General features: G+C 42.1%; 1 protein-coding gene across 1 annotated transcript in view; it reads right to left on the reverse strand.

Moving 5' to 3' along the window:
- Positions 1–3,009: 3,009 nt before the first annotated feature.
- LOC122543370 (transmembrane protein 106C-like) overlaps positions 3,010–25,608 on the reverse strand; it is a 58,757-nt gene continuing 36,158 nt past the window's right edge. Inside the window, exons 4-7 of the mRNA XM_043682016.2 lie at positions 19,396–19,536; positions 19,023–19,072; positions 14,753–14,806; positions 3,010–5,689 (exon numbers count right to left, since the gene is read on the reverse strand). Coding sequence (XP_043537951.2) covers positions 5,572–5,689; positions 14,753–14,806; positions 19,023–19,072; positions 19,396–19,536 — 363 coding nt within the window. The 3' untranslated portion in view covers positions 3,010–5,571. The remainder of the gene's footprint in view (positions 5,690–14,752; positions 14,807–19,022; positions 19,073–19,395; positions 19,537–25,608) is intronic.

Genomic DNA, 25,608 nt, shown 5'->3' on the forward strand with positions numbered 1-25,608 from the left:
CTTTCAATGTTTTCCCAGCCAAGTGCATTACATCACTTCTCTGCTGAATGTCACCTGCCACCTACCCCAATTTGCCTATGCCATTCTGGAGTTCCACACTAGCCCCAGCTGCTCCCAACACTGATTTGACATGGTGCGAACATTTAGAATATAATTACACTAGATCAAAGTCCAGTTATGTGGGGACGCGATTAGCATGCTAGCCACAGCTGAAATGCTCCAAGTGACTTTGTAATAAAATTGAAAGAAGATGTCTCATCCAGACTGTCAAAAAGACAAACAAGAGAAAGAATAGTTTCAATAAGTACACACTTCCTGAGCACATGCCTCAAAAGCACTTCAAGCTTTTGAAGTGTAGTCGCTATTGTAAGCAATAGGAAATACAGCAGTTAAATTTTACCCACTGAAGAGAAAAATGCTCATCTCTTCATCCTGAGGGATGTAGAATAACAGGACCTGACAGCATGGTACTTCCTGTTCAACTGCAGGGCAGCTGGTCTCAACATGTCCCAGAATGGCTTGAAACCAGAACCTTGAGACTTGGCTATCTCTTAGCCAAGTAATAAATTACAACCAAAGGAAAGGATAATTGAAAGACAGAATAAGAGTACAAGATACAGAAGTCCCAGAAAATCAGACTGAATGTTTACATACTGGTAGAATACATCTGATCAAAAGATTAGAGCAGATTTCTTCTCCACCCCACACTACTTCTACTTATCCTGGTGCATTCCAACAGCATGAACTCACTGGATTGCACACCAAGCCTCAGACTTCCATCCACAATAATCAGAGGAGTTAGATGATACATATTTCAAGCATAATGCATCTTAGACAAGCTTGGCACCAAAATTCTATATAATTAAGCAGCTTGAATTGAAGTTACCTCAAAGCCAACTCTGCCAAACTGAAGCAGGTTGGACAAGAAACTAATTTTGTTCCAAAATGTTGAATGATAGCATGAATCAAAGAAAGGCATGCTATTTAGCTGCAGGGCTTGTATTCAAGTTTTTTTTTAAAAAGTGGGAAACAATATTAATTGCTGGTCAACCAACAAGGCAAAACATCCAGCTTTTGAGTGATCTATTGTAAGAGATCGGCGTACGGTGGAAGCCTGAAAAATCACATTTCAGCCTTCGATTGGCTGAGTTTGAAGGAGAAAGGAAGGGCTGTTATTTTAATCAGAGCTTCAATATAGTTCTTGAAGTCTGTGCTTTGGTTTTATTGTAAGCCTGTAGTTTAGCACAAAACACCAGTTTCCTGTTGTTTAGACAAGATGGCACACCTTAGACTTGAACCCAAGCCTTTGGCTCAGAGGTATGCTTACACTGCACTGCAAAAGGCCCTGGAAAATTATGGTTACATTTTTATGCTCATCAGTGGTCTTGTACACAACTACCATCCCCTCCCTCTAAACAGTGGTCTTCTTTAACTATTTGCAGTTTGAATGAACCATAAACATCAAAGCAAGTGAACGCATTTTGCGCAGCACTGGAATACTTTCAGCACAAGTTTAGCAAATTTTATGTCCAATTAGAAATACACTTGGCACCATTAAATCACTGACCATGCAATGATCCAAAATGGAATTTGGGATGGGACTGGAGAATGAAGTGACATAACAAGAATGCATTTGTGGAGAGGTAAATTGGCACAGGGCTTTAAAAAGGGGCTGGAAACAAGTGCCATTTTCTCCCCCAACCCAGCAAGCCAGAGGGTTAGTCATGGTGTTAGGAGCAAGGCAGCTGCTTCAGACAAGCCTGCCTGTACACAGTCATTCAACACCAGTGCTGTAAGATACCTTTAGTAGCTTTGCCACCCCCAAAAACACCCTCAGGGTGGAGGTTGCAGACTGCCCTCTGGAAGGGTTCTGCGACCAAACACAGACTTAATAGCTTTCAATTGAACAAAAAAAAAAAAAATCCACCCAACCCACACTCCATGTAGAAAGGGCTTCTCACTGGGCCTGCAGCTTGGAGAAACACCCAACCATCCTGACTGGAGGCACAGCAGGCCCAGTCACTAATTGGGGACAAGAATTAAAAACATTGGAAATAAACTCACCTGCAACACCAGGAGCCTGACCCAAGAACCACAATCCTGTCCCATGTGATTTCACATGCATCAGTCCCAACCCCACAAAAATGTTTTTTAAAAAGTGGGAAATTGGAAGAAAGAAGCTCGATGACACCAAAAGAAAACCACTAGACAACAGTAGATTTTCCAAACGTTTTATTAAAGATAAACCTCATGTAGTTTTAAGTATTCCTGCAGTAAAATGGAACAGCACCTCTGCCACATAGGATTTCACTGCCAACTGAAGTGTTTCCACCCAAGTCACATTCACCAGCAGCTGGATCCCTTTTGAAAAAGGAGGGACAACGGCACACATCTGCACCTCAGTTCAAAACAGTCCCAGTGGTATGGAATCCTCAACTCCTTTTAACCATTTTGCACGGTGTGGTCTGGTTCTTGCAACACAAACTGAAGCGATGCAGCTTGGCCAATTCTTGTCCTCATTGCCAGCTCCCTGCTCTTCATAACAGGATGTTTCTGCCCTAGTCTTGGCAACTTCAGCATCTGCTCAAAAAGGACTGCAGCAGGCACTTTGCTTTTCTCTTAAAAAGGAGATACCACAAGAAAACAGCATTCTTCAACCCCACCCACCCACCCCCAACAGCATATGGGTCAAAAAACAAACAATGAAACCTTTGTCAATAAGAAAGTCCTGGCTCGACTAGAATGACCCAAAGAAAGTCATTACCACTTACCATATTACTGAGGTGAAAGATTAGCGCTTGCACACCAATGAAAATTATGCAACCATTAAGCAGCACAGCAATGAATCTTTGCGCAAAATTTCCAGATGGTTACTTTAATAGCCCATTTGAGAAGATTACAGCCAAGGCATGGTACTAGATTCACAGTCTACTAAATGCAACACAGTACAGTAGCAAGAAATATTTAAAAGCCCAGAGCAGCTGTTCACATCACTGAAATAAGCCAATACACTAGTCCCAGAACATTTATTTGAAAAAAGTGCTCACTAACTGACAGCATTACATTTAAACAATGCACATCAGCTCAGAGTGCCAAGACATTCCAACCTGTTCAGGCCAAAATTTTTTCTTTCCAGTATACAATACAGTACAATACACAATGGATTAAAAAACACAACCCTTCTACAGATAGAATCAAAACAGCCACTGAAACAGGATTGTCCAAACACTACCTGAGAAGTTCCAGCATCTGTCCAATGGTGAAGTGTTAAGAATCAAGACACACTAAGGGTCACTTGCACAAAAGAAACAACAAAAAAAAAACCTTACTGGGTGGGGTCTTGTTAAAACAAGTCAGAAAAGTAATTGTTAATACTGCCAATTGCTCATAAACCACAACCTTGTACACATTTCAGGCTTAACTTGCTATCTGCTTCACACCCATGGGTGAATAGATAGGTTCAGAGCATTAGCTCATTGCTTTGGATGAAGACTAGCAAAAGGATGAGGACTGATGCAGCAGCCTCCAACAGCAAGTGAAACTCGCAGCAAACTATCAACACAGCTTTATATTGTGAAAACGTTAAACTATCACAAAATGTATAATACTGGCTGACATAGTATGAAAACCCCTCAACCTATCAGTTTGAAAAAAAAGAACCTGAACCAGGGATATTAAATTGGACAGTGCCCACCAGGGTGGGAAGAGGGGCAAGGCGGAGAAGAGAGTTACATTTAGGAAAGTCATTCTCTTTTCCCTCTCCAATATTAGTAACACTTACTGGTATCTCAAGCTTAGAACTTTTTGGGGTTCCTACCCTCCAGTGCTTCTGTTATTACATTTGATGTTCTATATCACAATCTACTCATTCAGTTGGTTAGTTACATTTTAACAATATAGCACACAGATGGAAGTGTTTCATACATTTTACACCAGCAAAGTCAATATTGTCCCACCCCTGACCCCCAAAAAAATGCATTTTCCACATTAGTTCATTGCCAAGTGTAAACCCTGCTAACTTCAATCTCTACTTTTTAAACTAGAGTTAAAAATTGATTCACAGCAAGCTTCCAGTGTCTGCTTTTTGTTTCACTTTTACAAATCCTGTGCCTTATATTATGCAATACCCTGGGAGTACAAAAACATCTTGAATAAATTACACAAAATAAAACCCATTCTTTCAGACTTTTCCCCCTATTTCTTCAGTCTTTCCTTTGTACCAGTTCAGTTTGCCCCAATGGAAAAGCTAAAACATTCATGCATGTCACCTTTAACAGGTACACTGCAATTGGCAAACCAAGTTTTATAAAATATTAAAACAAAAACAGCTTGCAACCAGTTTCCAATTAAGCTAGTTAAGACCAGTTCCCTCTTATTTTGGTAATCTGAACATGGCTTCAGCTGTCTTGGCATTTGCTTGCACGCATACAAAAAGGTGGGCATTTAAATAAAAAGTTATTTCAAACAGTCAACAAACAGCAAGTGCATCATTGACATAGCTGGAGAAAAACCACTAAACCAGATCATTTTAGGGGTTGAATGGTGTGTAAAAATAAACTTGCATCAGGCTCCATCATTAAATTTAAAAAGTTATTGTTAGCCATGCAAGTTAAGTGTATAAATCCAACAGTACAGGTTTTAAATTACTACTGTGGTAGGAATGCGAACATTGTAAAACTACTATGCATTTTTTGAAGTTGCATCAAGAAAGTTTAATATAAAAAGCTCCATTATACAGTGTTAATTTGGGATGCATCTTGTTTAGTCCTTCATTCAACTTGGCTTGCAATCCTCCATTTGTGTACTCCCTAGTGATTTTCAAATCATACATGAAAGCTTTAAAAGATATCTATTAATGCTAATAATTCACATCCAGCATTTGCATCGACTGGTGTATGAACTATTGAATGTCCCTAGGCTAACTTGGTGAAATGAAAACCTGTTATTGTTTTAACTTGAAGGTCTCTTTTGGCTACATTTTAGATATAAGCACATTTACAACCTCGTCAAAAAGGAAGGGTAAGCATGGGGTGGGGGGGGGGGGGGGGGAATGTGTTGCAAGAGTTTGACAAACCCAGGAGGGAGAAGCAATTCAAGTTTAGTCTAACATCAACTGGGAAGTGGAATTCAGAAAGGATGGTAGTGACAAAAAATATCCTAGGTCTAGTGCAGCTTTGAGTAGACTTTAACTTGTATGCATGGTTGTGTTGTATAAAAGTTCATTGCTATGGGAGGCTTTTGTATGAAACTTGGAGGGCACACAGCATAGCACACATGAGGTAGGTTTTGAAACAAAGGCTTCTCCCCTAGGGGAGAAACATTATGGAAAAAGCAACTACTCAGGAAGGTTGAAAGCAATGCTCTCAAACCTTTTTGATTAAAAACAAAACAAGGTTAAGGATGCTCTACACGGCCACATGCCTTATAAAAAGAGTGCAGAAACAGAAAACTCCTCAAATCTACTTGCTGCAGTCACTTTCCAGCTAAACAGGGAGGAGAGAAGTCCCACATTAATGAAAACAATTGAAGAAGTTGCTTTGAACCATCATTTCCAATCAGACTGTAGAGGTCTCAGTGATTCAAAGGAGGTCTTCTATATACTGTTGAATTGGACCCACAATCCAGATAGCGGTAGGCTTCCAGAGAGTTCTGTGATGGATGTCCCAAATAGGAGCTTTTCACTGTGGTTCTGAGAAAGATTAAACAATTAAATACCGCAAGGGAAAAAAGTAGCCAAAAATTAGGTTAGTCACACCTGAAGAATGGAGTTATCACTTTGCCCAAGGAGTGACTGCACAATTATAGATGGGGGAGATCAGTGGTATGGAGGTCAAATCAAAGTCAGATCGACAGTCCAGATGATAAATAGGCCCATTTTTGGCCAGAGCAGATACAAACACCTATTCTAATCCCATTTTCCAGTACTTGGCCCATAGCCTTGTATGCCTAAGCATTTAAGTGCTTAGATGTGCAATTGCAATGCTGAGGGTTTCTGCCTCCAACATCCTCATACAGGCAGCAACTTTCAGATGCCTACCAGTGTCTGGGTGAAGGTTCTCCTCAACTCCTCTAAACCTTCTTCCCCTTACTGTAAAAGAGGATGCCCCTAGTCACTGGCCCTTCTATCAAAGGGAAAGGTTGGTCTACCCTATGCTCCTCAAATCATGGCCCAATCAATCAATCTCTTCCGCTTCAAGGAAAGCCACGGTCCAATTCCTCCATGAACTCTCCAGCCCAGGCAACATCCTGGTGCATCTCCTCCGCAACTTCCAGTGCTACCACATCCTCCCTGTATGGATCCTGTGGCCCAACCAGCATTTTATGCTGTTCCAACATCATCTCCCTGCTCGTAAACTGTGTGCCTCAGCAGGTATACCAAATGCTTTCTTAACCATTTACCCTGATCCCTAAAAGGGACTGGTGCACATGCACACCAAAAGGTTTTCCGAAACCTTTGTTTTCCAGGGTTCTCCCAATCATCTATCCCCTTGACTTGTTTGTTCTGAAGTGCAGCACCTCACTTATCCAGATTGAACTCAGTTTCTCACTGATCAGCCCATCTGTATCCTCCTGTAATCAAAAGGCCATCTCCCTCATTATTTACCACTTCCACTTTGTTTTTTTTGTCTGGTCTGCAAATTTACTGATCAACTTTCACATTCGAAGGCAAAATCATTTGTTTATGGCCTAGACCAGGCCACTCAAAACATTAAGCAGGCAGCCCCAGACCATAACTTTGCAATTTGTTTCTGTAAGTGTACAGTGAAAATTACCCAGAAGCTAGCTAGGTTGACTAATAGATTTTAAAAACAAAAATGTATACACAAAATTACACAATGAAACACAAAGACCAGAATAAAGAATCCCTACAGAACTCAGTCTTTCCAGCTAGACTTACATATGCTGTTCTGAATTCACACAACAGTCCCAGTAAGCTTCCCTTTAAAGGGAAAGTGAGGTCTGCAGATGCTGGAGATCAGAGATGGAAATGTGTTGCTGGAAAAGCGCAGCAGGTCAGGCAGCATCTAGGGAACAGGAGAATCAACGTTTCGGGCATTAGCCCTTCTTCAGGGCTTCGGGCATTCGGGCTAATGCCCGAAACGTCGATTCTCCTGTTCCCTGGATGCTGCCTGACCTGCTGCGCTTTTCCAGCAACACATTTCCATCTCTGATCTCCAGCATCTGCAGACCTCACTTTCTCCTCAGATTTCAACCTACTGCGAATCCTCTTACAAGGATGCCTTCCTTGAAGCAGCTCTCTTTCTCCCTCTACAAAGGTTTCAGTGAGTCCCTCTCTCACTGCACCCCCCAGGTCATCTCCTCTGCACAGAAGCTCTTCAGCCACATTCTCAAACAGACTCGCTACCACAGCCACATCTCCTTCCTCAGCACCTGCCTACGGAACCGTCTGATCCCGCACGGACTCCGGACTACGTTCCGACCAACAAAACTTGGAGTCCTGAAGAAGGGCTAATGCCCGAAACGTTGATTCTCCTGTTCCCTAGATGCTGCCTGACCTGCTGCGCTTTTCCAGCAACACATTTCCATATCAGCTTCCCTTTAAAGCCCATTATAAATGTAAACCCTGCTTACAGGTTGAAGTTGAAGGGCAGAAACAAAAAGTTGCCACACAGCACCCTGTTGATTGCCTCACCAGCTCAAGTCTGAACTAAAAACTGCTCAGCTCAGCAGCTGACCACTCCCCTTTCATTATACAGGTCACTTCTAAAACATGACCACTTTGGCCTGAAGTCTCATCTGTTTACATATAAACAAGTGGCCTCAAAATCCTTTTCATCTCTACCAAACCAGAGTCACCTTGAGCCTAGGGACAGCATTTGTTTTTTTTTTTAAAAAAAAAAGAGGGACTAGTTTTGTGACAATGTAAGCTAGTTGGCAAGGGCCCAACTACTGATCCTCCCCATGGGAGGCAGACTTCCATCTGGAAAAAAACAACACCTCTCAACCATCACCCTCTTCTTCCTCCTACTCAGCCAATTGGGGAACCATTTTGGCAAATCCTTGCCTCACTGGACCTTATCAAAAGCCTTGAAGTTAAAGCAGACGACATAAAATGCATTGCACTCATCTATACATTTGGGTACTTCTTCGAAAATTTCAAATCAAGTTTGTCAGACGTGACCTCCCCTTAGCAATACCATGCCTACTATTCAATTAATCCCAGTCTCTCCAAATGCAAATGAAGTGTCCTTTAGAATCGCTTCCAATAGTTTCCCTCCACTGAGGTTAGACTAAAAAACTTTCCTGGTTTAGCCCTGGTTCCCTTCTTTAACAACAGTACCACACTGGCTATCCTCCAGTACCTCCCGGGGTCAGAGGGGAATTGATCATTTTTGGAAACGCCTCTCTCATCTCACCAACCTGGGATACATTGTATCCAGCCCTGGAGATTTCTCTCCTTTTAAAAGCCTGTCAGACTACACCAACTTAAGGCCATAAGACATAGGAGCAGAAATTAGGCCATTCAGTCCATCAAGTCTGCTCTGCCAATCATGGTTGGTAAGTTTCTCAACCTCATTGTCCTGCTTTCTCCCTGTAACCCTTGATACTCAAGAATTTATCTTAAATATATTCAGTGACCTAGCCTCCACAGCCTTCTGTAGCAATAAATTCCACAGATTTGCCACCCTCTAGCTGAAGAAATTGATCATCTCCATTCTCATGAACCTCCTCTGAACACGGTCCAGGGCTAGTAAATCCTTCGAGATATGGGGCCCAAAACCTTTAAGAATATCATACTCCTCTCCACTTTTGAAACCCACAATCTCTCTAGTGAATACTGAGAATATTAATTTAGAACCATACCTGCACCTTGTCTCCACATGAATTACCACTGTTTCTCAATGCCCTCATTAACCTTTTATCCTTAAAATGTATCTATAAAACTTCAGATTTTTAACTTTACCTTCCACCATGCTTTCACATCCCCTTTTAGCTCACCTTAAAGTCTCCCCTTGCATATTCTAGGGATTCTGCTGTTTTGAGCCAATAATATCTGCCATAGCCTTTTTCTCTCTATCCAATTCTCCACATCCCTGGATATCCAGGGGTTCACAGGATTTGATGACTCCACCCTTTTTTCCTTATTGGAACATCTCCATACTTCCTTGAAAGCATCCAACTCTTGCAACAGATTTATCTAAAAAATAATAAGCTCCGAGTCCACTTGCCAGATTATATCTGATCTTGGTTTTTAAAAAGACCTTCCCTCAATTTAAGAACTTACGGCAATGGGCAACAATCTTGAATCCAAGAGTTATGATTGCTGTCTGTAAAAATACTCTCCCACCTGATATGTTAACCATTTCCCAGTTACATTACCTCAAATGAAGTCCAAGACTTAATGCTCTTTGTAGGGGACTGTGTACAGCTTAAAAAAAAATGCAAGAATTCTGCACCCTCTAAGCCTTTCACAGAATGACTATTAACACCAGTCCTTCCCTCACATGGCACACATCCACCATGTGGTGAGAATGACCATGGTGCCAAATAGGCTGGATTCTGAACAGATTGAGCAGCTTAAAACTGGCTGACAAACTGCTGGCATGGGCCAACAACAGTTGTATTCAAAAACAAAACCTAGCACAACACATCCTGAAAGTCAGCTGCTAATCTTAACGCAATTCAGCCATCCATACATGGCAGAGCAGAAATAGCAGGTTAGATACAGAACTAAACAATCCCACACAAAAAAAATGCCAACTGTGAAAAGATGGATAATTAAACTTTAGCAGAAAGAGGCAGCTCAACAATTTTTTTAAATTAAGGTTGTGAACATTTCAGCCTTTGGCAGAAGGTGTTTGCACAGGATCAGTGCTGGGCCCTCTACTTTTTGTCATTTACATAAGTGATTTAGATGCGAGCATAAGAGGTACAGTTAGTAAGTTTGCAGATGATACCAAAATTGGAGGTGTAGTGGACAGCGAAGAGGGTTACCTCAGATTACAACAGGATCTGGATCAGATGGGCCAAAGGGCTGAGAAGTGGCAGATGGAGTTTAATTCAGATAAGTGAGAGGTGCTGCATTTTGGGATTGCAAATCTTAGCAGGACGTATACACTTAATAGTAAGGTCCTAGGGAGTGTTGCTGAACAAAGAGACCTTGGAGTGCAGGTTCATAGCTCCTTGAAAGTGGAGTCACAGGTAGATAGGATAGTGAAGGCGGCATTTGGTATGCTTTCTTTTATTGGTCAGAGTATTGAGTACAGGAGTTGGGAGGTCATGTTGCGGCTGTACAGAACATCAATTAGGCCACTGTTGGAATATTGTGTGCAATTCTGGTCTCCTTCTTATCGGAAAGATGTTGTGAAACTTGAAAGGGCTCAGAAAAGATTTACAAAGATGTTGGAGGATTTGAGCTACAGGGAGAGGATGAACAGGCTGGGCTGTTAGGGGTGACTTTATAGGTGGTTTACAAAATTATGAGGGGCATGGATAGGATAAATAGGCAAAGTCTTTTCCCTGGGGTCGGGGAGTCCAGAACTAGAGGGCATTGGTTTAGGGTGAGAGGGGAAAGATATAAGAGACCTGAGGGGCAACTTTTTCCCACACAGAGGGTGGTACGTGTATGGAATGAGCAGCCAGAGGAAGTGGTGGAGGCTGGTACAATTGCAACATTTAAGAGGCATTTGGATAGGTATATGAATAGGAAGGGTTTGGAGGGATACAGGGCGGGTGCTGGCAGGTGGGACTAGATTGGGTTGGGATATCTGGTCGGCATGGACAGGTTGGACCGAAGGGTCTGTTTCCATGATGTACATCTAAGAGAGTCTAAAAATGCTGAACGGATGGTCCATCGTTGCCTCCTCAGGTTCTCAGCATAGAAGGGGACACTAATTGTTTGTCGCCATTGACTTACTAGACCATATGGGCTGCTTCCTCATTACAGAGAAGCGACTGGCGGGGATTTAACCTGAGGGCCACCAGACCTCAGGCAAGGGGAGAGGTTGAGGAGTGGCCTTCATGGGAACCTCAAACTGGTGACGGGAACTGAACATAGTGTTGGCATTACACTACTCTAAGCCAATAATCCAGCCAACTGGTTACAATTGATAAATCAACAATAGATAGACAAAGTTGACCCATCTCATCCAGCTGGAGGATTTTCCATGCTGTCAGTGTCATGATTTCAGACCAGACCAGGGAAATTGCACTTACAGTGCATTGTATTTAGAGTCAGAGATATACAGCACAGAAACAGACCGTTCGGTCCAACCCGTCCACACCGACCAGATGTCCCAACCCAATCTAGTCGGACCTGCCAGCACCGGGCCCATATCCCTCCAAACCCTTCCTATTCATGTACCCATCCAAATGCCTTTTGAATGTTGTAATTGTACCAGCCTCCACCACTTCCTCAGGCAGCTCATTCCATACACGTACCACCCTCTCCGTGAAAACATTGTCCCTTAAGTCTCTTTTGTATCTTTCCCCTCTCATTTCAAATCTATGCCTTCTAGTTCTGGACTCCCCACCCCAGGGAAAAGACCTTGTCTATTTATTTTAACCATGCCCCTCAATTTTATAAACCCCTATCAGGTCACCCCTCAGCCTCCGACACTCCACGGAAAACAACTCCAGCCTATTCAGCCTCTCCCTATAGCTCAAATCCTCCAACTCTAACAACATCCTTGTAAATCTTTTCAGAACCCTTTCAAGTTTCACAACACCTTTCTGATAGGAAGGAGACCAGAATTGCATGCAATCCCAAGAGTAGCCGAACCAATGTCCTGTACAGCCGCAACATGACCTCCCAACTCCTGTACTCAATACTCTGACCAATAAAGGAAAGCATACCAAACGCTGCCTTCACTATCCTATCTACCTGTGACTCTGCTTTCAAGGAGCTATGAACCTGCAGTCCAAGGTCTCTGTTCAGCAACACTCCCTAGGAGCTTAGCAGGACTTATACAGTTAATGGCAAGATTTGATTTTCCCAAAATGCAGCACCTCACATTTATCCAAATTAAACTCTATCTGCCACTTCTCAGCCCATTGGCCCATCTGATCCATTGTAATCAGAGAGAACTTTCTTCACTGTGGTGTCATCTGCAAATTTACTAACTATACCTCTTCAGCTCACATCCAAATCATTTATATAAAAAGAAGAAAAGTAGAGGGCGCAGCACCGATCCTTGTGGCACTCCACTGGTCACAGGGCTCCAGTCTGAAAAGCAACCCTCCACCACCACCCTCTGTCTTGTGCCTTTGAGCCAGTTCTGTATCCAAATCCCTGTATTCCATCAGATCTAACCTTGCTCAGCAGTCTCCCATGGGGAACCTTGTCAAACACCTTACTGAAGTCCATATCGATCACATCTACTGCTCTGCCTTCAATCCTCTTTATTACTTCTTCAAAAAAAAACCTCAAGTTTGAGAGACATAATTTTCCACACAAAGCCATGTTGAACCCTTTTTAAAAAACACCAGCCTTTATGCCCCTACCAACTTTTTCTTTGGTTGTTCAGCATATTCTGGGTGGGATGGGGGGGGGGGGGGGGGGGTGGAGGACAGGGCACAGGGTTACTTCCTGAATAAAAACAACTTTGCCTTGATCTGGCACTTCACAGCTTATGTAATTTGGGGAAAAACCCAAAAATACTTTTTAAAAAAAGGTGGGAGGGCAGCTAGGAGAGGTTTTAAAAAAAAAAAATCAGCATTTGATGCCCATGTTCAATTGCCCTTGAGAAGTTGTAAGTGAGCAGTCACAGACCAGCTGGTGTCAGGACACTTGGTCCCATCAGCAAGGGAGGGGATGTCAGGTTTGTGACACACAGCAAAGCAAAAAGCCAGTTAGTATGCACAAGTCAACTCAGTTGCTGCACAAGTTTTAATGATGATTGAAGTTACTTGGTATGGAGTGAGTCTCCGATTACCACTCTCATCGACATTAGACTGGCTGTTTATTAGCTAGCCAATCAAATACTGCCAGCTAAACCATTCCAATGTCATATGGCAGCTTTGAACTTCAGTTGAAGTTGGTTACATATGAAGCTAGAGAGTATATATATTCTATCCAACCAAAACCTGAAGTATTGTACTTAGTCTCATTGTTACGAAGCTGGAAGGGGTACTGTACCTTGACAGAACTACCTGACACAGCACTAAGTGTTCTGAAAAAGGTAACAATGTAATATTTGGTCAAACAGCTACATTAGCTGGGTTGCCTGGAGCAAAAAAAAAATGAATTCAAATTCAGCCAGTTTAAATTATGCCCCAAAATACCAAACTCCAATCAAGTTCGAATTTAGTAGTTTGACAATATTAACACCAATGATCTGATGCTTTGGGGTATAAAGCCAAAAAAACCTGAACAGTTGGAGAACTGCCAAGCCACCAATATCTGCAGACTACCTGTAGAATAGCTCTCAAAAAGATACCTTTATCTACCAACGACCTGTGAAACAGAAATCCCCATGAGGAGAAGACAGGAAGATACAAAAACAAAGGACAGCTGGCTGGTTTTGAAATTTTAGTATTTTTGGTAAATCTTAATGGGGGGGGGGGGTGCAGTGTTTAAAAATCAGACTGGTATTTTAGAGAGGGAGGTAAAAGATAGGTTAGAGAAAGGAGTTGTCAATAACTAGCTATTCTGTTAGACTTACACAGATTTAAACCTGGAATTTGCTTGTAAGGCTAGGCTTCATGTCTACATTTTTGTCACCCAAACAGAACTAATAATTCCTGACTTCTAAAAGCCTACAAAAAAAAAAAGGGACAAAAGAATACCAGGTAAAAGTGTGTACTGCAGATGCTGGAGATCAGAGTCTAGATTAGAGTAGTGCTGGAAAAGCACAGCAGGTCAGGCAGCAGAGGAGCAGGAAAATCAACATTTCGAACAAAAGCTCATCAGGATTCCCGATGAAGGGCTTTTGGCCAAAACTTTGATTTTCCTGCTCCTCAGAAGCTGCCTGACCTGCTGTGCTTATCCAGCACTACAAGAATACCAGACCACTTATTGGTGAAAATCCAAAACTGCAAGTTAAAAGAATCAAGTCCAACTTTACATTCAGCTTCAGGATATCTACCAAAACCATACTGCACTTTGAACAGCTTTTGAAAAGACAGACAAAAGACCATAAAAAAATACACAGACAGGCTGCTTGGCTGATCCAACATACCCACATTCTTGCATTTCCCAGTGACCCTAGATTACTGATCAAGAATCTGTTGCAGCTTAAATATACACAAGGATTCTGCCCCCATAGCTTTGTGGCAAGTTGAATCAATTCCTCAGTCTTAAACTAGCGCCCCTTTATTCAGAGACTGTGTCCTCTAGCCCTAAGGGAAAACATCCTCTCAGCATTTACCCTGTCAAGCCCCATGGGAATCAGATGTTTCAATGAGATTACTTCATTTTTCTAAACTCCATTGTGTGGAATTCCAATCTGTTGGGTTTTTGCTCATTAGGCATTCCCTCCATACCAGGGATCATCCTGGTGAACCTATGACTTGCCTCCAATTAAATCTTTCCTTAAATAAAAAGTGACCAAAACAACTCAGTACTCCATATGTGGTCTCACCAGCACCCTGTATAACTGCAGTAAGACTTCCCTAATCTTATACCCCAACTCCCTTGAAACAAGGGCCAACATTTCATTAACCTTCCTGATGACCTCCTGCATCGGTGTGCTAGCTTTCTGTTTTGTGTACAAGTAACTTCAAGTCAGTCAGTGTTGCAACTTTTCAGTTTTTCTCTATTTAAACAAGACTCTGTTCTTGAAGAACTTACTGCATGAAGACAACAATATTGTGGACCTTGATTGATGGCATCGTGCAAAAGGTACTGCAGGGAAAAAAAGAACTGCTTTAGTCAATAAGTCAGAAAAATGCCAAAAATCCATCACTGCACTTTCCCTCTTATGGGATGCTACTTCCAAGTCACAGGGATGAGAGCAGAGAGCCCCTTCAACACAGGAGAGAAAGCAGACCCTATACTGATCTTTCAATTCTAACCTAGCTGCTCTCCTGGTGTCAGATCCAACTGGAGAAGACTCCTTGCCACACCAGAGCTCCACCCTGTTATTTTCACCACCCAGACCAGTTTTCTACAGCCCACCCTGCTCTGTTCTACACACTCTTCCCCCACTCCACCCAAAAAAACTCCACTTATGTACTTACCTTTTGACAGCAGCTGTCAAAATGGCTGCTTAGACTTTTAAATTTCAGAAAATGCTACTGACTGTTGGGAAGATGGGCATAGTTTGTTATCCTCAGACAGCTCTGCATTACGACAACCTTTGGAACAGAGAGACCCTAACAGAAATGCACAGCTTTCCTCTTTCGTAAAATTAAAAAGAAAAAGGAGAGCAAGGCAAATCAAAGATTGCCAATCACTGGAAAATCTGGTTCACTATTTTTGATATTCATATCAAGACAGTGTTAAATGGTTTAACACAAACTAAGCTTATTTCTTGGTGCATTAATTTTTTTTTTAAAAAAACATTGCTGCTTGCCAAGTGTATATGACTTATCACCACAGTAAATTTCAAAGAAGTCAACACTTGCGGTCCATCAAGCTAGGTCTCACTTTGGAAATAAAAATTTGTCCGGTGTTGTTATCAACTAGTATGACGACAAAAGAACTGGCGACAGTGTTATCAAGGGGCATTTGCTCAGCAGTAACCAGCTCACTAGCCTTTAGTTTGGGTTCTGCCAGGGCCAGTTAACTTCTGACCTCACTATTTCAAAATATAAAACAACTTATTCATTAGCTCTTATATACAGTCACAAACAGTTCAGTTTATACAGTAGCATGTTAAAAGGAAACAAACATTTGACTCTATCTAAACAAACCAAAGACATGTCTTGGGCCAGACTGTATTTACAGGCCTGAGCACCACCACTAGGCTCCAGTAACTAAATGGACCCCCATTTACCTTCAGCAGGAAGGCCTCAGAGTGGTCTTTCCCATTGCACCTTAGAATGTGCAAGTCTGCAACATCCAGTCAGGGTTAACTCCTTGCTCTGAAAGGCCAGCAAGTTTCAAGCAGACCAAAGAGTGTCTTTCATCAAACCGATGGCCCTCCAGGCACAGTTGGATGCTTGTCTCAGCGTGCATACCAGGGAACAGATCATAGAGGACAGTCCTGTGTCAAGGTTTGTCCTGAGCAGCTCAGTGACAAAAAAACCGCAATAGGGTCTGGAGGATGCTACGTGCTGACCACTTCTGATGGACTGGTGGTCAAAAAGGTGATTTTTTCCATTACAAACTTCCCCACAAAGACAGGTGACATGGAATGGTTCAACTACTTGGAGCATTCTGCAGCAATTGGGCCAGTCCGATCCTTTATGTATTGGAGGTTCTACCTATCCCCAGGAATGCAGTCAAGGCCTTCATTATTTTTATTTTGCATTTTTAGTTGGAAGTGTGAATTGAAGGTGACATCTAGACTGTGAGCAGCTTTATATAAAAAATGATTCATTTAGAAGGGACCTGGCCTTGGAAGTTAATTGGAGATGACAATGATTTTGAACATAAATCAGACATCAAGTCTGGAGATGCATTATGCTCCAAGGTTGGCAGATGCTTGGATGTTAAAAGGGGCCACAGGAAGGCCACGGCCACTGCCAGCCACTCAAAATGGTGGGAGAGAAACTGAACTTTGAACTGTTTTTAAAGAGATGGTTGTGGCTGTGAAAGCTGCTGAAATGAGTTAGTTGCTCTCCCATTATGATCCTGTCAAAAATTGAGAATAAAATTCCAGTTATAAGGATTAAGTGAAATGAGTATTCCTCAGGAGCCTACTCGAAGCAATTTGCATTGTATCTAGCTTGATTTCTGAAGACATTAGTCAATCTCATATGCCTGTGACACCTTGTTATTTTCCTTTTTATTCTTTAACTGTCTGTTTGCAAGAGAGCGAGGCTATGTTTAAAACCCAACTTGGGTTGGCATAGACAAGATGGGCTGAATGGCCCCATTCGTACCATATTTCTATTTGAGACTGGGTTTAAAGTATTTAGACATTAGATATTGTTGTTTAGTTTAGCTCTGCTAAAGTTAGTATTATATTAGTTTTTGCTCAACTATAAAATCAGTCTGCTAACTTTTGTAAAGTCTGGTTAGGAACCATCAGGACAACTGAAGGGTTCGAGAATATTTTGACTTTACTGTGTTGCGAATACAGGGAGAGGGAAGGTGATTTAGCTCAATGCCCCCATGGCATATCAGTACGCATCTCTGCAATAAAAAGTTACTTTAAGCCTGAAGAAAACCAGTGTTTTCCCCCTACTTGGCAGTTGCCATAAGCTGTGGACTTAAGTCACAGCCTTTCAGAAGGAGTGTGAACCAACCACCTTGTGACACTGCAAACAAGAAACCAAAGACTAAGCAGTGGAATTCTGATCAGCACAGAAACCATTCAGAGCCCGTGAGCAAAGACAACGCAACTATTTCTCTCGATTTCCTCTGTCCAGAACACCATCTTTGTGTCTTGTGTAACAAGAGTTACAAGGAGGTTAGAGTTTCACCGAGAGTTAAATGCTAATCGTAAGACCCATGTTTGTAAGTAACATTTGCAACATGCAAGTACCAGACAAAAATGGGAGGTAATCCAACCATCACACCTTGACATTTAATGTCATTGCAATTGCTGATAACCCCAGGATGCTGTTAGTGGGGCAATCACTGACAAGAAATGGAACTGGACTACAAATACTGTGGCTACAAGAGCAGGTCAGAGGCTAGGATTCTGTGGCATGATACTCACCATCTCCCCATTTATAAAGTCACAAGTCAATGGGGTGATGGAATACTTCCCCCTTGCCTGGAGTGTAACTCAAAAAAAAAACCAAGACTGACACTATCTAGGACAAAAGTAGTTTGCTGATTTGGGGTGCCATTCACCAGCAGCACTATCTGCAAAATACCCTGCACATGTCACCAAGGCTCCTCAGACAGTACTGGGCAAACCTGCATTCTTTGCCACCCAGAAAGGCACGGGCAATAAATATATGGGAACACTACACTGCAAGTTCTTCAAGTCACTCACCGTCTTCAATGAAATAGAGTTTTGTCTGTCGAAATCTTAGGAATTCCCTCCCTAACATAGTGGGTGCCCTTACACTGCAAGAATGGGAATTGTTCAAGGCAGCAGCTCACCACTATCTTCAAGGGAGAATCAGGGATAGGCAACAAATGTAGGCCTCATCTCCTCCAACCACAATTTCCTGAACAAAAACCTAGAAGCTCAAAAAAAAAACTATCCTCAGACAAAAAAAAACGACAGCTTTCATTTCATCCCAACCAACTCAAACAAGTTGGGATTAAAAGGAAATAGCCAAAAACCAATAGCACAAATTTTGGTAATACGTCTACAGCATTAAACAGTAGCCAATTACCAAGTTGCACTAAAAACCCAGTCCCTCAAATTTTAGGTGCCATCACACCACAAATTCACATTTCCAACATGTGAAAGTACCAGGGGACAAGTCAATTTAATTTCATTTTACCAAAAACAATGCACAATGAGAGAAAATTAATTCTCTAAATAAACTTTCCAAGCTACCCCCAGTGCTTCAATTTTAAATTGGAGATCTGAGCAATAAAACAAGGATGAACACATGACCCTATTAACAAGTTTAGTTCTAAGCCTTGATGGGGTGTGGTGTTTCTTGGGTGGGGTTTCCTTGGAGCTGCACTCAGCCAGGCAAGCATAGATTCTTCTCACTCCTGAGATCAAAGCTTGCCCACAGTTGGGGGGTGTGCAGGTTTAGAGGCAAGCTACTCACTACAGAATTGCCAGCCTCTGGCCTACTTCTGCAGCCTAATATTTAAAGTCTAGTCCAGTGAAGTTCTGATCAATGCCACTGAGGATGACAGTATTTGTTTAGTTATTTACGTTGAATAGAAGTTTAGTATTTTCAAATTAATGGTATGGAGACCTTTGCCATGTAATCATAGTACAGATAACAGACATTTATTGAATAAAATCATAATATACTTGCATAGAATGACCTAAATGCCAGCAGATTTCAAAAAAGTAGAAAATTTTACTTACTATACATATGTTAGAGAACCACTGAACTCCATTCGGACAGTGTAGTTCACCTGCAAGATTAGCAATATAGATACAAGATACCATCATTCACTGTATAAAGAGGTAGCAAATCGAACCTTATTAGTCACACTTCTGACAAGGATTCAAATCTTCCTTGATCGTCACAGGAGGGTGAAAGAATAGACTCTTGAATGAGGTTAGTTTACATAATACCGCAATGATCCTTTGCCAGTTTCTGGGACACCTACGCATTTAGTTAGGAACCAATTGCCTCAGGTCCTTTGGCAAGCTGTATTGTGCATGAGTGAACACTCATCTACATAACAGACAGCACAACGAAAAACAAAAAGACAATAAAACATGGCACAAGTACCTGTTTCTCACTCAGAGGTGGTATAACAGAAACATTGCTCAGCTGCTTTGTTCCAATCACAGTTTTCATGTACTGGACTTGACAGGTGAGTGAATCCACAGAAACAGTATAGAAATTGGAATTGCTAATGTTGAGGGTACTCTGAAATTTAAAAAAGGTCAGTGAACACTCTTGGCAATTGTTAAAAATTTCAAACCAATAAAAATAGTGTAAACAATGTTTACATGTTTGGGGGGGGGGGGGAAAGAGAGGGAGAAAGGAGGAGTGGTAGGAGATTCATTTACACTAGTTTCAGCACTAATGTAGTATATCAATTTGGGTTATGACTTTCACTAGTAATTAGCAATGCTTTGCAATAAACAGGAATCTGATTCACACCACAGAAGTAGAAAAGGAGGGAGCACAATTTCAATGTACCTTCCTTCAAAACAAAAAAAAAATCAGAACAAGGCTGGAATAATATTTTAATAGAAACACTTTTGCAAACATCAGACAATTGGAATGAGCAGGAATGCTTGGGCCTGTGCTCACTAGCTCAGTTTACTGAAATCTTGCCCAGCATAACTGGCTCACTCCAGAATATGATGGCTCTGTCCACGATGTTAGCTTCAAAAGTTGTTAAAAGATCTGCAATGTTTAAACAAAAGTTCTGGCCTCGTGCCAAACTCCAGGCAGGAAAGGCGCCTCACATCAGTTCAGGCCCAAGTCACAGGTTGGTTACTTTCAAAATGTTAGAAATTGGAGTAAACAAGCACCTAAAAAAATAGTTACTAATTTCTTCCTTGTTGGATCTCATGCAAACTGGCTGGAGTGCCAGTTTGTAAGTCAAAAAAAACTCAACTGGCTCTGAAGCACTTGGAGGATCTGGAAGATACTATTCAAGAAAAGTTGGCAAATTCTACCTGCATCTTTAATCAGATAGGTCAGTAAAAAAAAAAAATAGGTTTCAAATGTTGGCTGATCTATAGAAAAAGGTTAAATAAGATTATAATTGACAGGGTAGAAAGCAATAATACACATCTCCAAATAACTTCCAAAGTTTCACACTGGCAACTATAGACTGCATCACAAACAAGTGTTTTAAAGCAATGACATTACATCACTTGTCAGCAGATTTAACAGTTTGGCCAAATGGATTAGTTATAAGCCAGACTGGATCAGCAGAGTATGCTGAAAGTTATTTGTAGTCTATTTACTGAAGACTACTGCTAACAAAATAAGGTTACATTTTGTAATGTTACAGGTTCCATTTAACAATTTTACAATGCAAGTACATATCAAAACAGCTGAAGGTGTGTAATTATTTGCCTCAAGTTTGGCACTCTGCAAGGCCAATTCATCATCCTACTTGCCCATCTTTTCCTGTAACCCTACAGTTTCTTCTTCTCTAGGTGCTTATCCAATTCCCTCTTGAAAGCCACAACTGAACCTGCTGCCACCAACTTCTCATGCAGTGCATTCCAGATCCTAACCGCTTCTTGGGTTTTAAAAAAGTTACACTTGCTGCCTTTGGTTATTTTGCTAATCTTTACTCTGTCCCCTCTGGTCTCTACAATCCTTCCAAACAGGGAAGGGGAGACTGGGCGCCTCCTCGCAGAGTGCTTTAGGGAACATCTCCAGGACACCCGCACCAATCAACCACACCGCCCCGTGGCCCAACATTTCAACTCCCCCTCCCACTCTGCCGAGGACACGGAGGTCCTGGACCTCCTTCACCGCCACTCCCTCACCACCAGACGCCTGGAGGAACGACGCTTCATCTTCTGCCTCGGAACACTTCAACCCCAGGGCAATGTGGACTTCAATAGTTTCTTCATTTCCCCTTCCCCCACCTCACCCTAGTTCCAAACTTCCAGCTCAGCACTGTCCCCATGACTTGTCCGACCTGCCTAACTCCTTTTCCACCTATCCACTCCACCCTCTCCTCCCTGACCTATCACCTTCATCCCCTCCCCCACACACCTATTGTACTCTATGCTACTTTCTCCCCATCCCCACCCTCCTCTATCTTATCTCTCCACGCTTCAGGGTCACTGCCTTTATTCCTGATGAAGGGCTTTTGCCCGAAACATCGATTACGAAGCTCCTTGGATGCTGCCTGAACTGCTGTGCTCTCCCAACACCACTAATCCAGAATCTGGTTTCCAGCATCTGTAGTCATTGTTTTTAACCAAGGAGACTTCCTGTCTAGCCACCTGAACTAAGAAATTGATCAAATCTAACTTTTCTAATTCTTCCTCAATTATCTCAAGCATGGAACAATTCTCAAATCTTTTGCACAACCTCAACCCTTCATATCCTTCAAGATCAATACTTCAGTTAAGGTTTAAAACAAAAATTCACTATGTACTCTACCTCCATTTACAAAGCCCAGAAGCTCATACTTTCTTAACCAGTCTGCCTTCAAGTTATTTGTACACCCATACCCAGTCTTTGTGCCAGCACTCTTCAGAATAGCATCCTTTTAAAATTTAAAGCTCTCCTCTAAGTGAATGCAGCACTTCATAACTTATCCTCTGCAAGATGCTGATACACCATCCTCCCAATAGTTCACAATACTTCAGATTGCACTCAGTTCTGTGCATAAAGTGTTCTTAACTTTAAGTAGCTGAATTTAAAACAAAAAGTAGCCTATGAAATCAAATCAAATAAGAAATAATTATTTAAAAAACTTTATTGCATGCAGCAACCAAATAAAAACCCCTTTAGTTAAGCCTCAACCCCACTTAGTGTTCTGGACCAAGCCAGACCCTGTCAAAATGTTTTGAGGTAGCCTATACCCTAACATTTTCCTTATTTTACCAGATGTGAAATGGGTATTCCAGATGTAATGTAACTGGTCAAACCACTCAGCTTTAAGTAAAACAGAATTTAAACACTACAGTTGAAACATGATCAAAAGAAAACAAAATTAAGAACTATTGGAAAACTTAACTGCTGATACAGTAGCTATTACTAATAACTGTTCCATACTGTAACATCCCTTAAGTATACCCTTTGGCAAAAAAGGTAAGTTCAAAACAGATTCTTACAGGCAAGAGGCAACGACACCCAAGAGGAGATTTCAGAAGGTGGTCAGAGGAGTTCTTTACATGCAACTCCCCTGGACTCACATGGAGACTACTACAGCTTTAACAAACAAAAGCCCCTAGAAAAAACCTGAACTGGACACTCCCCTTCCATGGGGAAACTAGACCCTTGGGCACCTCTGCCTTTACAACCCTCCCAAAAAAACCAAGGACATAACATGTTTAAAGCAACAGCATTACATTAGCGATTACTGATTAACAGCGTCATTTAGCTACAATTCCAATCAACAGGTTCTGTCACAGGATGAGTCTACGATTCAATTTTTGCACAATGTGGTTCAGACTTTTGACTGCCAAAAAAAAAATCCCAAAGTTGAAATCTTATAGGATTTTTTGTCTGGTTAAGTTTGCTTTGTGACACTTCTGAAGTCACCAAGCTTTAGCATGCTTCACCAGGAGCAGGTGTCACAGGGAAAGCCAGCTGCTCCTACTTGGCCAACACTTAATGGGGCAAGGAACAAAAACTCTGTTCAAAACACAGCCTGTTCTGCTATTAATTCCTTAAGTCCTCTGCAGGGTAATACAATTTGTCCAAGGCCCATAGAATGAGCTTGACAAACTTATTATCTGGCACTTTAATAAACATCTTTTGAAAGCCCCATTATTGTCAATGACACTCATCTAGTTAAACAACGTGCCTCTAACAAATCCATGTGGACTTTCTTCATCCCAAGCAAAGTTAATTTTACCCCAGATTAGAGCTTCTAAAATGTATTGATGCTGCTGCCCCTTTAACAAGGTGACATCATCCTTTGTTTTCTACCCAAGAGGGTCAGAAAGGCAGAGGTACTGATTTGTCTGGAAATGGTTACTTTCCACAATAGCAGGGGAGTGGCCAGTACAGGTTTCCTCCTAGCTTGTTATTTTTTTTAAAGCAAGCAGTCAAAAACTGCTGGGGACGGAGAGAAGCAGCTACAGTGAAAAGGGGCTCAGTGCTTCAACAGAAGTTTTGCCAGAACTTTCTCTTTAAAAGAAAACTCTTCTACTTGTCTTTTTAGGAAGTAAAAAGCAGATTAGACCAAGGAGAGCCAATGTTTGTTATCTCCCTGAACTTCAAAACAACTTTTGACAAGGTGCCATGCAGGCTACTGAGTAAGGCAAGGGCCCATGGTTTCAGAGGCAAGGTGCTAGCATGGAAAGAAGCTGGGTTGTCTGGCAGAAAGCAGAGAGTGGGGATAAAAAAAAAAAGTCCTCCTCAGGATGGCAGCTGGTGACAAATTGTGTTCCGCAAGGCTCAGTGTTGGGACCACAACTTTTCACTTTATACATTAACAATCTCGAAGGAACTGAGGGCATCCTGGCTATGCTTGCAGATGATAGAAAGAAAGGTAGAGGGATGGGTAGCAATGAGGTGGTGGGGTGGGGGGGGCTGCAAAAGCATTTAGACAGGTTAGGAGAGTGGGCAAAGACATGGCAGATGGAGTAGAAATGGGAAAGTGAGAGGTCATGCACTTTGGTAGGAAGGAGGGGGGCATGGACTATTTTCTAAATGGGGAGAAAATTCAGGAGTCTGAACTGCAAAGAGACTGGAGAGTTCTAACCCTAGATTCTCTCAAGGTAAACTTGCAGGTTGAGTCAGTAGTTAGGAAGACAAATGCTATGATGGCTTTTGAGAGGACTTGAATATAAAAGCAGGAATGTGCTTCTGAGGTTCTAAGAGACTCTGGTCAGACCACACTTGGAGTAATGTGAGCAGTTTTGGGCCCCTTCTCTCAGAGCATGTACTGACACTGAAGTGTGTTCAGAGGTGGTTCATGAATGGTCACAGGAATGAAAAGCTTAACTGTGGGGCAGCACAGTGGCTCAGTGGTTAGCACTGCTGCCTTGCAGCGCCAGGGACACGGATTAGATTCCGGTCTCGGGCAACTGTGTGTGGAGTTTGCACATTCTCCCCGTGTCTGCATGGGTTTCCTCCGGGACTCCGGTTTCCTCTCAGTCCAAAGATGTGCAGGTCAAGTGAATTGGCCATGATAAATTGCCCATTGCGACTGGTGCATTAGTAGGGAGTAGGTGAATGGGTCTGGGTGGGCTACTCTTCAGGGGAGAGTGTGGACTTGTTGGGCCAAAGGGCCTGTTTCTGCACTGTCGGGAATCTCATCTCATTTGAAAAAGACAAGGTCTCTTGATTTATAACTTGGAGCTTAGAATGCTGAGGGGACTTTAACTGAAACACAATACTGAATAGCCTGGACAGTGTAGATGTTGGGAAGTTGTTTCCATTGGTCAGACACTATGACCTCAGGGCATAGCCTCAGAGTAAAAAGAGAAGACCTTTTAGAATGGAGATAAGGAAAAACTTCAACCAGAGAGAGTAGTGAATCTAGGGAATTCATTGCCACAGAAGGCAGTGTGGAGGCCAGGTCACTGAGTGTATTTAAGTTGGAGATAGGTTCTCAAGTATTAAGGGTTATAGGGAGAAAGCAAGAGAATGGAGTAGAGAAACTTCAGCCATGATTGAACAGCAGAGCAGACTCAATGGGCTGAATAGCTTACCTTCTGCTCTTCTATCTTATGGACCCGGTGTTTGAATTTATCTTTTGTCAAGGGGTATGTTTATAGGATGTTGCAAGAATTGGACCAGCTTCATTAAGTTATGATAGAATAAAACTGACTAATTCTGTTTTCTTTTGATAGCATTTCATCCAGTGTGTTTGAGAATTGTTTTGTTTAAAGCAGAGTGGTTTGACCAGCTGCATCACTCCTGGGATATCCACCTTACACCTGCCAAAAGGGTTGGGTCTGGCCAGGCCCATTAAGAAGAAAAATACTTTCAACTACAGGTTAAACTAACAGGCCTTCATTGCTGGGCTCATCTTGGCACAATTCCCAGTCCTTCCCCACTATTTGTGAAGTAGAAAAAAGGTTAGTGCCTCCAATTTCCACACTTTCTTCTCTCAAGAAGATCTGACATCTTATCCAAGTACAGCCAGCTTTCTCACCTTTGCTTGGAAATTAACTTTTAGATCAGTGGTTAGTTAGCACTTCTGCCTTACAGCTCCAGAGACCTGGGCTTGATTCTAGCCGAGCTACTGTGTACAGTTTGCACATTCTCCCAGTGTCTGTGGGGATTTCCTCCCACAGTCCAAAGATGTGGGGGTTGGTGGATTGGCTATGCTAAATTGCC

This window comes from Chiloscyllium plagiosum, unplaced genomic scaffold (assembly GCF_037043375.1).
Source record: "Chiloscyllium plagiosum isolate Xiang-an unplaced genomic scaffold, Cpla_swu_hap1 HiC_scaffold_53X, whole genome shotgun sequence".
Classification (NCBI taxonomy): Eukaryota; Metazoa; Chordata; class Chondrichthyes; order Orectolobiformes; family Hemiscylliidae; genus Chiloscyllium; species Chiloscyllium plagiosum.